Source organism: Scylla paramamosain, chromosome 23 (genome assembly GCF_035594125.1).
Source record: "Scylla paramamosain isolate STU-SP2022 chromosome 23, ASM3559412v1, whole genome shotgun sequence".
NCBI classification, from domain to species: Eukaryota; Metazoa; Arthropoda; class Malacostraca; order Decapoda; family Portunidae; genus Scylla; species Scylla paramamosain.
In genome coordinates this window covers 17,375,912-17,390,400 of record NC_087173.1, presented here as the reverse complement: position 1 = coordinate 17,390,400, position 14,489 = coordinate 17,375,912, and the positions used below count along the sequence as shown (strand labels likewise).

The window sequence follows — 14,489 nt, the reverse complement described above, 5'->3', positions numbered from 1 at the left end:
GGGCCGGGCGCTCGTCCTCACTTCGGTAGGTGAACGAGCCGATCATCGCGGACTCGTTAAGGTGTAGTTGAGGATCCGAGCAGCAGGTGACGCAGGGAGGTACAGAGGGGCAGGCAGTGGTTGATTTGATTGATTTATTATTTTTTTTTACGCCAAAAGTGACAAATAAACGAGTAAATATATGTGACGTCCACCAGTCTAATTAATATCAGGAGGCAAAGGAGCACACACACACACACACACACACACACACACACACACACACACACACACGGGAAAATACAATACTTACACGTAAAAAAAAAAAAAAAAGGCACGGGAAGAAATGCAATAGATATTAACAAAGTTGTCAGTAGGTTAGCGAAGGTAATATTTATCTGGAGCCACAAGGGGCGTGGTGGCAAGTGTGGGTTGGTTGTTTCCTTGTTTGTGTGTGTGTGGGTTTTTATGCTCGTGTGTTGTGTTGCTGTGGTGGTGAAGGAAAGGAAGGAGGCTGTTGTTGTTGTTGTTGTTGTTGTTGTAATTATTGTTATTATTATTATTGGTATTACTACTACTACTACTACTATTACTACTACTACTACTACTACTACTACTACTACTACTACTACTACTACTACTACTACTACTACTACTACTACTACTACTTACTTACCTACTTAATAGGGAATTTTCTGAACTAATCCGCCAGGTGCCGTCGCTGCTGCATGTCCCCCAGTGACATGAGCTAAAATATTGTTATTGTAAATCCCACGTGCATACTGATGCTCAGAACATTGATCATCATGATACTTTCGAAATTCCGCATCGACTTTTAAATATTTTGTATGGATGATTTAGAGAGAAGTTGGTCAATACAGAAATATTTTTCATGATTATTTAGTAATACTGTTATTAATATTTTAAATACGGCATATTACAAGTCTGAAATCTATTGATTTGGACAATGAAAAAAAAAATAAATAAATAAGGCTGTACTATATAGCATGACACAACGTATTCAGTAACATCGTGACTTGGCAAAATAATCGAACACTAAAACAAACATCTCTCAGGACTGCTCTGGCGTAACGGGAGAGGAAGACAGGAAGCCACAGGTTCATGGAGCAGTGGCGTGGACACTGCAGCAGGAATTAACTGGTTGTCCTCCTACATGTTTGTTACCTTCACTTAAGGCAGGCCAGTCAGATGTTTGTTTTGGTTAGATATACAGCATTACTCTTGCCAGGAGAGTAATTTTTATTTTCAATTAAAATTGTTGTTTTCATATACTAGGAAGTTGATCTATGTAATTTGGAGCTTTAAGTGGTGCAGACATGTTGTCTTCATTTTTTTTTTTTTTAATACGCTTCCAATGAATGGTGTAATTTTTTGTAAATCTCGAGATGACCAAATAAATTTAAATGCCAGTTCACTAGAAAATCAACTTAAATACTTTTGTTCATGAATACAGTTTGATTTTACCTGTGTTACTACTTAGAAGGAATTGTGAAGAAAAGTATATTATATTATATAAGTTCATTGCATCTTTATGTATATAGAATGACACTGTAGACATATTTGATATTGGTCCCGTGTGTGAGAAGGGAACATGTCTGGTGCTGCCGCCTGGTGACACTCACCAGTTCACCAAACTCCCCATACTCTACTTACCTACTTGCTTACTTTATCCAAGCTTTCCTGATACTCTTACTATTATTTACTTATTTATTCACCCATTTTCATTTCATTATTCATTATCTATCTATCTATTTACCGCAATGTTATGATACTTATAAGAATATCACTTTGTACTTGCATAACAACCATTCATATTATAAACAAACAAGTCGACATATTCACTGTAGCGAGGATCAAGTAACGTACATTTTCGCTCGACGAGTCACGTAAAACTGTCCGAGTGACGAGGTGAGTGAGTCGCGAGTGAGGGGGAGAACAGAAGCAAGGCGGGAAGGACGGAGATGCGAAGATTCTGATTGGTTGATTTAAAAAAGTTGAGGCGTGCACCGTGAAGGATAATGAGCCAAAAGATCAGAGGTAATTAACGAGGATGAAAATTAGGAAGACTACTTGTAAACTTCACTACCAGGATGCTGATGGAATGTTTGGATTGTGCTACTATTGTTGTTGTTGCTGTTGTTGTTGTTGTTGTTGTTGTTGTTAGTTATGTGTTTATTATTGTTATTTTTGCGTCTTGTGCCTACGAAATTCACTGACAAGATGCAGATGATCATTTTAGTTGTTTCATATTTCTCCTACTTTCTTCTATTTCACAAGAATTTGCTACTATCTTCTAATATTTTTCCGCTATTTTCTGCTATTCTTCTACTACTTTTCTATATACCTACAGATTTCCTACAACTTTACTATTTTTCTATTTTTTTGTATCTTTCTACTATTCTCTACATTTTATTCCAGTATCTACCATCATTGTTATCATTTACGTATCCATCAGGCACTGTCACCCGCCGTGCCTGTCATGTATGTAGGCTTTGCCCCTGGAAGCCTTGCATTCACCCACCAGGCAAACACACACGAGGTAACATGTATTCTCACGCGGTGCCAAAGGATACTTAACAGTGACCGGCTGATTGACAGGTGATAGACTTGATTCAGTGCAACATACATTAGTACTTAACAGCGGTACAAGCAGCTTACAGGTAGCACTGGTTAGATACGTGTGTGCATTGTGGTGGGCAGAAAACATAGGAATAACGAGATTTTTATTTTCTAACGTCCTGTAAATAGTTAACGAGTTTTAATTAGGTCTAGTATATATCAGTTTTTTAATAGTGATCCACATAGGTCATAGGTAGCATTGGTTAGACAAGTGTGTGGATTATGGTGGGCTGAAAACATGTATTTAACCAGATTTTTTATTTCTCTTACATCTTGTCAATAGTTAACAAGAAATTTGTCGTCTAAATTAATTAGAATTTAACAGCAGTACCAGCACCTCACAGGCAGGATTGGTTAGACAAGTGTGTGTATTGTGGTTGGCAGAAAACACAGGAATAACCAGATTTTTATTTCTCTAATGTCTTGTCAATTGTTAATAAGTCTTAATTAGGTGCAATATACATCAATATCTATGTAACACTGGTTCAGGCAGGTCACAGGCAACATTGGTTAGACAAGTGTGTGGATTGTGGTGCGCAGAAAACACAGAATGAACCAGATTTTTATTTTTCTTAACGATCTGATGCATGGTAGTTGTAGAAATAGCGCGTCTGATTACAGTGCAAGAAGTCCCGGGTTCGAATCCCGGTGACGATCGAGATTTTTCTGGGAGCCCTGCCCGCTGCTCGGTTCACCAGCCTTGGAGTGAGTGCTGGGCAGCTGTGAGTGATTTGATTAATCTGTTACGTAGCAGCGTCAGTCAGGCATGAAGCAATGTTATATTTGTAATGGTGTGTGCAGTCAAATAACCTGAAGTAAAGTCATAGTGTAAAACACACACACACACACACACACACACACACACACACACACACACACACACACAACCCCCCACCTCCCCCACACACACGGTAACACATGTCAGGGAGTAGCTAACACACGGTAATACATGTCAAGAAGTAAATAAATCACTCAAGGTACTACATTGAACTATCAACACTCCCTGAGGCGGGGGCCCCGCGCCATGAGTTCTTCCAGCACATCGCGGTCCATCAAGTATCGACAAACCTCACGGAGTGGCTGGGCCTGGGCTAGCAGGTTGCGGACAGCAAGGCAGGCCAGAAAGTAATGTTCCAGAGTGTTGGAGCGCGGCGCATGGCACAGACAACATTCAGTGGAGGGAGGGAGGGAGGGAGGCTCGCCCTTCACCCTGGCGGTCTGCCGCGGCGGTCGGTAGCCCAGCCACAGGCGGGCGGAGATAACATGATTGTGCCTCCGAGCCATGAGACCTTGAGGACGGTAGGAGTACTTGTGGCAGCAGAGAGACTCGTAGTGAGTGATTGTTACACTGTGGGACCTCTGCCTCACTACGGCTTCTCTCGAGGACAAGAGCTGCGGCTGAGTGGAACGTGATGACGAAGAAAGCTGCCCACCTTGCCATGTATGCCGAGGCAAAGGGAGGGACTTGTATTTGATTTATTTATTGCACCAATGCGCCAGACATCAACTAGAAAAACTTGACAACGGAATCATGGTTAACAGTCAATACACAATATATGACGGCGGTCACACACACACACACACACACACACACACACACACACACACACACACACAGAAGTAAACATTAACACGGCAAAATTCTCCATAACACGAAGCAGCAACATGTCACGCAGGGCACAAATTGTCTCTCTCCACCAAAGCGAGGGAGGTAGAAGATGACGGACAGCGGGACGGTTTGATTAAAAGTAATGCTTCATTTTGAAGTGTTAAGTGCACATTCTGAAACATTTCTGAGCCGCACCTTCGCTACTTTCAAAAGGCTCCACTTGAAGTTACACGGGTTTTTAAGGGTGTTTTTACTATTCTAGTGATAGATTAACAAGATTTCTGGATTTTTAAGAGGTCCATTATCATATTTGGCTAATCTCATGAAATAAAGTTAAGCGCAGTAAAAACTGAACCAAAGTTGTGGCGGTGATACTCATGGCTCAGTGGCCTGAAGGCGCCATTTGAAGGACGGCATGTTAACAAACATGAGCCCTTTAAAGTCATGTGTGTGTGTGTGTGTGTGTGTGTGTGTGTGTGTGTGTTTATAAACACTGTTGTCCTAACCTCCACTTTACTGTTTAAAGTTCAGAAATGATCAGACTTAAGTCACAGTAACCTCCTACAAAAAGATATAATATATCTTTGACATATAATATATCTTTGACCCCTGAATTTGCCACTCATGCTGGGCTGACAGAATTAATAAGAGAGAAATTTCCTTCTGCTTCCTCACCAAAGGATACATTAATTCAGTACTTGTTTGAGGAGGATTTTTCTGAATGGTTTGACCTGGATGAGCACACCATCAAGACTTTTGAGGATCAGAAAATCCATAATTTGAAAGTAGTGGTTCTAGATGAGCCTTATGCAAGTGCCATCAGTCCTAGTCCCAGATCAGCCGCCAGACAAGAAGTACAGGGTGATGATGTGCACCCCACTGCAAGTACCTCATCACATTCATCACTAACTGTACCAGCTTCCTCTTGTGCACCTTCTGAGTCTGAATAAGTTTAACAGTCTGATTGGTAATGTTAATGCCTAGTAACATATAATATATCTTGATTGTGAATATCTAAGAAAAAAAATTGTGTGTGCCTGTGTATATTAAACTGAACCAAACATCTTTAAAACAAAGCATGAAACAAGCATACAAATTATCACATACATGTGCTACATGTTATTCTGTCAGCTCAAGGCCTGGTGGAAAGGATCGTGCCACTGCCTCCCCTGTCAAGGACAGCAGTCACCTCAGGGTATTAAGATCAAACAAGAAAAAAAACATACCTCTGGATCAACAGGATGCACTACACCTGCTTGCATGTGTTCACAATCACGTGACTGGACACTGAAAATGCTTTGTAAGTTTTTTTTTATTTGAAAGTATATAACTTTTCTATCCCTTTTTTTTAAAGTAGCATGTTATGTTAGCTATCATAATCATGTAGAGCAACATCTTAACTCCACTTCATGTGTGTGTGTGTGTGTGTGTGTGTGTGTGTGTGTGTGTGTGTGTGTGTGTGTGTGTGTGTGTGTGTGTGTGTGTGTGTGTGTGTGTGTGTGTGTGTGTGTGTGTGTGTGTGTGTGTGTGTGTGTGTGTGTGTGTGTGTGTGTGTGTGTGTGTGTGTGTGTGTGTGTGTGTGTGTGTGTGTGTGTGTGTGTGCATTCATGTTTTTCTCCCATCTAACAAGATGTCAAAAAAAAAAATGCCATATGCTGTGCCACAAAAACTGCTAGGTAAAGTTAGGGGCATATTATGCAGTGTCACAAGAGGCTGCAGTGTTCATCTGTATCATTGTGGCCTTGAAGTATGTGAAGGCCGGAGCCTATATCTCTGGGATACGGGTTAAGTGTACCATCCAGCAGTGTACCACTTATTTGCCAATTTGACTGGGACAAAAGCACAGTTAGGTGGGCTTGGGTTTGAATCCCCTGTCTGTATATTCATAGCTCTACTCTGTGTACTAACCACTGCACCACACAGGTGATAGATACGCAAAAATATATTATAGGAAAATAAGTGGGTTTTATTACATTTATCAAATTGTTGTTGTTGTTGTTAAATAATAATAATAATATTATTATTATTATTACTATTTTTATTATTATTATTATTATTATTATTATTATTATTATTATTATTATTATTATTATTATTATTATTATTATTATTATTATTATTATTATTATTATTATTATTATTATTATTATTATTATTATTATTATTATTTATTATTATTATTATTATTATTATTATTATTATTATTATTATTATTATTATTATTATTATTATTATTGGTATGACAGAGTTGTTATGCAGAGTGTATGAAGAATGCAGTTTAAGCAAGGTGGAATGGCTGGTAAGAATGTTCAGTGTATGCTTTATTACAAGTGTGGTTCCCAAGGATTGGGTGAGTGCGTGCACAGCTCCACTGTGCAAAGGGAAGGGTGACAAGCAAGAGTGTTCAAATTATAGGGGAATATATCCCATAGAAATGCACATTTTATTGTATTGTGTAGCTTTAAAGGATTAATGGTGACGTATGGGTATGATCTCAGTTAAAAGCTTGTACAAATAAGGTTAAATGTCTATTTTTGCACTGGTTGTTGCCCTTAATCTCTTAAAAGTACTGTGATATTATGACTGGCAGTGGACTGATTCAGCATTCTCTACACGGTCTGGAACTCATTACATTTGATTTATTTAAACTTTACTTTTATATTTTTTTTTCTTTCAGTATATGAATGTGAAGAAGGCTTAACATTCATATCTTAGAGATGAGTACTTTCTTTTTCACTTCGCAGGTCTTTGGTGATTAATACTCACAAATGTATATTATTTAGTTAATGGCTTGTGCAAACAGGTTGTTTTTGTGTTTTTTTTTTTCTTTTTTCTTTTTTCTCCTGCCAGGATGAAGTGTTACCAATGGAGTTTATTTTTTTACATCTCTGTTTTATATATCATTTCAGTTTTGAGGGGAACTTTTTGTTAAATGTTCAAATGAAAAACATTAACTTTATACTATAGATGATGAAATTATAGTGTTATTTCTTTTTTTTTCAGTTTTGTAATGCAATGAAATGGAGTGAACATTTAATTCTGTATATGAATACGTTGAATTTATTACCCCTTTCTTTCCCTGACCTTCATACAGCACTAATTAGCTGCTAGTATTAAAGTTATTAATGATTCATCATCTGCCTAAGAAAGACTAAGTAATTAGTCATTTAATTGACTAACACCTATGGTCACTTTACTAATGTGGTTAGTAAAAGCAGTGAACAGTACGAAGGCATTAGTCAGATATCTTTGACTGTCTTTCACTGAGGCCATACTCAGCTTCACGGTTCAGTTAGTCATAAACTGACTAACTTTTTCACTCACTGTGACTAAGATGGCTAGTAAATGCAGTGAACAGTACAAAGGCATTAGTCAAATATCTTTGACTAAGGCCATACTCAGCTTCAGTGCTCACTTAGTCATAAATTGACTAACATTATGTTACTCACTGTGACTAATGTTGCCACTTGTTCTAGACCCCATGGGTTTTATTAAGAAGACTTAGTCAGCACGACTAACTTTGGTTTTGTGTGCATAGTATTCTTGACTCCTCGTCCCACCCCGCCCCGCCGCGGCTAAAGCAAGAATTTCCTGTCTCTCGCCGTCAGTATTTAGGATAATTGATGGGCGAGACTGAAGCTGTTAAATTTACATTCTTTAGAGAGACGTAGATTAAGAGGGGACCTGATAGAAGTCTTTAAGTGGTAAAGGGTTACAACAAGGGGGATGTAAGCAAAATTCTTAGGATCAGCAACCAGGATAGAACAAGAAATAACGGGCTCAAGCTTGAAAAATTTAGGTTTAGGAAGGAAATTGGTTTCAAATAGAGTGGTAGATGAGTGGAACGGACTCTAATCATGTTGTTAATGCTAAGACATTAGGGAGCTTTAAAAGAAGATTAGACGGGTTTATGGATGGGGATGATAGGTGGAAACAGGTAGGTATATTTAATACAGGGACTGCCACGTGTAAGTCTGGTCGCTTCTTGCAGCTTCCCTTATTTCTTATGTTCTTATGTTATTATGGTGATAAACGTAAAGTTGAGAAAGTGGAGTGTATAAATCACGTGGCAAAGCGACTCGGGACTGGCTTGAGAAGATTGAAAAAGGTAAAAAGTGCTGAAAAAAAAACATCATTTGGGAAAAAAAAAAAAAAACAAGGTGACAGACGTGGTCATTGATGCCTTGCAACACTACTTTCAAGTGTCTCTCAACCGTAAGGTTGACACAAGTGCCTGAGAGATGAGAGAGGAGATATTGTCCACCTTTTATCATTGCACCTCCACTAATGAGAATCCTCAGCATCAGATGTGTGCCAAGGGGGAAACTTCTTGGTGTTTTTACAATAGAAGCTTAGCATGTGGAAAAACTCCACAATCTTATCAAAAAATGCACGTCTCCTTCCATTTGGATGAAGATCAAAAGAACAAGTGAAAAATGTATATGATCGTCTTACCACCGACGAAATGATGACCAGGTGTTTGAAAGGTGTGACACAACAGAAGTGACCACCTACACTCACGAATTTGGAGGATTTGTCCAAGGCATCGAAATGCTACAAAAAGGATGGTGGACTTTGCAACTGTAACAGCTGTTTCAACCTGCAACGTTGGCCACGTCGCCAGTCATCTGGGTGAGAGGTTGGGCATAGAGTGGACGACTTCAGTAAAGAACTACCTGACAAACAAGGATAAGAAAATGGATATGCCTCACAAAAGGAAGATGAGGAACAAAAAGCTGAGAGAGACCACCTGCAGCACTACCGTCTGGCTGCTTCTAACTCTGTTTTCTTAACTGCAACTTATTGTTCTTTAACGTGATACTCTACCTATAGTTTTCGTTTTATTTACTTAATTTTTGGTTTATTATACTTACCATTAAATTTTCTATAAATTTTGCCAGAAAATTTTGGATTTGGTCAAATGCATATATTTTTTAACAAGGACATTTGCGAATTTTTTAGTGGCGTCAGGATTATCAGTGTTTGATTTTTTTTTCGTCATAATAATACCATATTTTAGAAAATTTACTGGCAAAAATTATTTATGAATAATTAGATTTATCAGAAATTATTTTTAAAATTTTCTATTGTTTAAAATGTCTGAGCAATAATCGATTAAAATTTGGTAAAAGAAAAAAATACTGAAATCCAGGGAAAATACATTTTCTTTTCTTTTCTTTTTCATATAAAATCCTGAAAATTTCTACACACGTAAGTATCATAGCTACTTTACAGTAAAGTTTCATGTAAACTGACGCAATGTTTAATTTTTCACTAAAAAGGAGCTAACGTCCGCTTAACATGAAAAAATCCTCTTGAAAACCCGGCCATCCATCTCTGTGGCCTTTGGATACAGTCGTGGTGAGAGAGCAGAGTGTTTCTGAATGCTGGCGTGCTAGGCGTGTTCAGTCCGTCTGGTCCCAGGCACCTGTCGCAACTTAGAAAAATTTTACATCCGCTGAGTTTACACACACACACACACACACACACACACACATGTGCCAGTAGTAGTAGTAGTAGTAGTAGTAGTAGTAGTAGTAGTAGTAGCAGCAGCAGGAGTAGCAGCAGCAGCAGCAGCGGCAGCAGCAGCAGCAGTCCCTCCATCCCTTCCCCGACGCTAGTTACTTCTGCGCCACTGCATTAAACATGTCGTGTCGTCACCTGGTCAGCCCGGGCAGTGCTTCGTGGCAGGACACTTCATCATGTGTTAGTCAAGTAACTTACTCAGTGCGTGCTGTTATGAGTGTGATCGGTTTCTTGTTTTTTTTTTTTTTTTTTTTTTTTATGTGAGGGGCACTGCAGTGCCAACGGCAACAAATAGCGAAAATACCCCCACTGAGGTGCAGCTTCCAAAAATTCAAATGTGTCACTGCCGGAGTAAATAGCAAACGATTACATGCGTTAGGCCCCTGAGGCGTCGCCAAGACCACGTACCATCAGGGGTTTCGTTTTGACACTTACCGTCTATTTGTTTACAAGGAGTCTGGTTCCTGAGCGTTTCCACACCCAGTCACTTTCAAGTCTGCTTTCCCTGAGCTTGTTTGGAGTTAAGGTCCACACGGTCTAACAGAGTCCGTCGAACAAACACTGCTACCATATCAAAAGGCGAAGCAGGATGACGTCATAAGCGTTTAAACGAGGGAAGTTTATATGGCAACAAACAGTGGTGCCAGATGAAGTTGTAAACCACAGTTTCCACTCTGTTCACCAGACGAAGACCGGCAGACAATGTTCGAAGCTGATGTCCGTTAGCAACATGCAGGTATTTACGTCAGTGTTGCTGTGGATTTCGGCGACAGGTGGTTGTTGCCATCGCCTAGTGTGGGACATCATCATGGTGCACAAGAAGATAAGAAAACAAAACCAAGAAAATTGCCCTGTGCAGCATAATCATTCCTGCATTGTGTGAGGACAAGGTGACAAGAAGGGAATGGTGCAAGGACTGGTTAGAAACACGGAGGAAGAGGAAGTCATGCAACCACTTTACATGAACTGCATATTGGTCATGAATCAGATTTCACAAACTATATGGGGATGAACCCAAACACCTTCTACGACTTACTGGAGAAGGTAAAACCTTTCATAACGAAGCAGGACACCTGTATGAGAGAAAGCATTTCACCAGAAGCATGTCTAGAGGCAACATTGATTCACCTTTCCACCGGGTGCTCCTACACTTCCCTTCAATACACAATAAGAATATCTAAACAGTCTGTCTGCAATTATTCCCGAGACGTGCCAAACCATCTACTAGTAGGATGTACTTAAGGATCCATACCTAAAGGTTCCGATACTACGAACATGGACAGTGTCCGGTACAGCTCCTGGTGCTCGCTTCTGACGTCACCAGCGAGCCTTTTCGCTTTCCATTGTATCTGGTAACAGTTTTGACCGACGGACACTGCTCGGCCTTGTGGACGCACCTTAATTAAGCTATTCTTTCAGGAAAATAGTTAATTAGTTTTTGTGGAAAAAAATATATTTAACAAAACGCAAAATTCTCTTACTACATAATCAAATGTGGGGAGGAATAAACATTTACGGGGAACAATAAACCACAGCAGTTAATAAACAAATATACTTTACAAGATTTACTAAATAATATCACACTACGTAAACTCGTTAATGGACGCCGGACAATTAACAGACACGAGGCGATGCCAGCCTCACTCCTTGTGCTCCACCTCGCCAGCCGCCGCCGCCGCCTCCCCCTCCGGCGCCGTCTCTGCCGCGGCGTTCTTCCGCTGACGTACAGAACTCTCTTCATCAGAACTTGAACTGGAACTGGAGCTGGAGCTGCGGCGGGACCGCTTCTCGCTTTCTTGTGCCTCCTTCGCCTCCACTTCCTTCGTTTCCTCGTTCTCTCTGTTCTCGCCTGCCGCCGCAGCCTCCGATTCCTCCGCTGCTTCTGTTGTCTTCGCGTCCCCTTGCTGTCCCTCCGCCTCCTCAGCCGCATCATCAGTGGCATCTCGCTCCTTCGCTGCTTCCTTCCCTTTACCCTCCGAGGGTTCAGTGCCGTCACCGTCACCTTCACTCTTGTGGAACGTAACCTTAGTGGTTGTAGAGTTTTCAAGTTTCTTGTTACTCCCACCTTCCCCTTCATCTGACGAGCTCCCCTCACTGCGCTTGTCATCCTCCGCGCCGTCTTTGTCCAAGTCGTCTTTACTCTGACGGCCAGTCACGTTCAGCAGGACGGGGTCGTGAGTGGAGGCGCCGGTTAGCTTAGAGCAGCACCGACGCAAGAAGTCACCGATGGTCAACGCGAAGCTGCCTGGAACAAGGGGTGGCAATTGTTAGCATGCACTTAAAATCACAATGCAGCCTCACGCGAGCATGCAGTCACCTCAGATCTCAGGATGCAAACATTTTAGTTATTCACTAATACACATGAACTGGCTATGACCTCAAGCCAATTTGCAGTTTCGGCAAATCTATATAATAAGACCGGGCGCGCTATTTTAGAACAACTATCGTTCAGAACAGACACGCGATGCTATTGAATAAAAATAACTTGCTAAACGCAATATTGAAAAGGCAATATTGAAAAGGATTAAGTTTAGATGTGGGCAGCGACTCCATCATTGTTGTTGTGAACAGCCATTGAAGCGGTTTGGTTTCCTTGCCCAGACTCCCGCCGCGCCCCCACGTGCGGTGGGGGCGCGGCGGGGGCAGTCGGAGTGGGGCCATCTCGTCTCAGCCTTGCGGTCCCATTATGAAGACTTGCCGCAGTATCACCCAACCAATGAATTGCTGCGCGCCTCAGGCTGTCAGCAGTGAACCAGGAAATGGATTTATTGATCTGACCTTCATTCATTAGTTGGGTGATCCTGCAAATTGCTATTCACTTACTTTTCAAATACAACGCGAGGCCAATTGACAAACCAGCGAGTATACAGAACGCGGCCAGGATACCCCAGAAGATTCCGTCAGGGCTTCCCCCGGCGTCCGGCAGCACGTGCTCTTCGCCACTCGTGGAGGAGTGCAGGGACAGCTGGTCCTCCAGCGCCTCGAGCTGCGCCGCGCCCTCAGAGTGGTGCTCCTCGTCATAATCCACATCGAGGGTGGCGGGGGTGTCCATGCTGGCGGGGCGTCGCTGGCGTGGTGAAGAGGGGTGGGGTGAGGGGTGGACGGACGCTGATGAAGTATTGGCGAGTGCCGGGCAGCGGTGACGTGCGCGGTGCAGCAGTGTGTGAAGGGCGTGCCGCACCTCGGTCTCTTGACGTCACCTTGTTCAGTCGTGCCTCGCCCACACTCGTTACTGACGTGGCGCTTCCCTGCAGTGCGGCGCGCCGCGGACAGGAGCACCGGACCGCGCGTGTGAAGCTTCAAGTCTTCACGAAGTGTGACGCTCCGGTGAGTTAGTGTTGGTCGTTTGATTTGTTGTTTGCTGTGTTTCGGCAGTGTGTGTGTGTGTGTGTGTTCCAGCTTCCGGCGGTGTGTTATCTGCGGGCTGGATCGGCGGGCGTCACGCTGCCACTGGGCGGGCGTTGTGGTGCAGGAGTGATAAGATGAGTAACAGACCGCCAAGCTGAGTGAAGAGTCACCATGAGCGTCTCTCTCGTTGTTGTTATTGTTGTTGTTGTTGTTGTTGTTGATCTTTTGCCAGCACCATGACTGACTTGCCTGTAGCAGCCCACTTGAATTGGCTCTCTCTCTCTCTCTCTCTCTCTCTCTCTCTCTCTCTCTCTCTCTCTCTCTCTCATACATAAATCTCGTATAGATATTTCAATCTTACCACAATATTTCTTTCATGAAAAATACTGGAGCGGACTTTTATTTCATCGCTGGCCTAAACCCTCGGAAGGCTTATAGACCTGATGGGGTCCCTCCTATTGTTCTCTGAAACTGCCTCCGTGCTTGCACCTTGCCTAGTCAAACTCTTTCAGCTCTGTCTGTCAACATCTACCTTTCCTTCTTGCTGGAAGTTTGCCTGCATTCAACCTGTTCCTATAAAGGGTGACTGTTCTAATCCCTCAAACTACCGTCCTATTGCTTTAATTTCCTGCCTATCTAAAGTTTTTTAATCTATCCTCAGCAGGAAGATTCTTAAACATCTATCACTTCACAACCTTATATCTGATCGCCAGTATGGGTTCCGTCAAGGCCGCTCTACTGGTGATCTTCTGGCTTTCATTACTGAGTCTTGGTCATCCTCTTTTAGAGATTTTGGTGAAACTTTTTGCTGTTGCCTTGGACATATCAAAAGCTTTTGATAGAGTCTGGCACAAAGCTTTGATTTACAAACTACACTCCTACGGTTTCTATCCTTCTCTCTGTAACTTCATTTCAAGTTTCCTGTTTGTTGTTTGTTGTGGTAGAGGGTCACTGTTCTTCTCCTAAATCTATTAACAGTGGTGTTCCTCAGGGTTCTGTCCTGTCACCCACTCTCTTCTTATTATTCATTAATGATCTTCTAAACCAAACTTCTTGTCCTATCCACTCCTACGCTGATGATACCACCCTGCACTTTTCCACGTCTTTTCATAGACGTCCAACCCTTCAGGAGGTAAACATATCACGCAGGGAAGCCACAGAACGCTTGACTTCTGATCTTTCTAAAATTTCTGATTGGGGCAGAGCAAACTTGGTATTGTTCAATGCCTCAAAAACTCAATTCCTCCATCTATCAACTCGACACAACCTTCCAGACAACTATCCCCTCTTCTTCAATGACACTCAACTGTCCCCCTCTTCTACACTGAACATCCTCGGTCTGTCCTTTACTTATAATCTGAACTGGAAACTTCACATCTCATTTCTA

At 41.8% G+C, this 14,489-nt stretch overlaps 1 protein-coding gene across 3 annotated transcripts; it reads right to left on the bottom strand.

Annotated features, from left to right (window-relative positions):
* Positions 1-11,189: 11,189 nt before the first annotated feature.
* On the bottom strand, positions 11,190-12,995 carry LOC135112314 (uncharacterized protein DDB_G0280579-like). Of its 3 annotated transcripts, none has more exons than XM_064026647.1 (2): positions 12,641-12,995; positions 11,190-11,999 (listed from the first exon to the last, which is right to left on the bottom strand). In XM_064026647.1, exons 1-2 carry the CDS (start codon positions 12,804-12,806, stop codon positions 11,395-11,397), a joined length of 771 nt encoding a protein of 256 aa, XP_063882717.1. In that variant the 5' UTR covers positions 12,807-12,995; the 3' UTR covers positions 11,190-11,394. The 3 variants fall into 3 exon arrangements, with proteins under 3 accessions (XP_063882717.1, XP_063882716.1, XP_063882715.1); XM_064026646.1 differs by having other exon boundaries at positions 12,611-12,993; XM_064026645.1 differs by having other exon boundaries at positions 12,578-12,992.
* Between the last annotated feature and the right edge of the window lie 1,494 nt (positions 12,996-14,489).

Excerpts from the sequence above, each read along its gene's own strand:
- LOC135112314 (XM_064026645.1), bottom strand. The coding sequence starts at position 12,806 with ATGGACACCCCCGCCACCCTCGATGTGGATTATGACGAGGAGCACCAC. Across the intron at positions 12,000-12,577 it reads CCTCGCGTTGTATTTGAAAA|GCAGCTTCGCGTTGACCATC; the intron begins GTAAGTGAATAG and ends CCCTTGTTCCAG.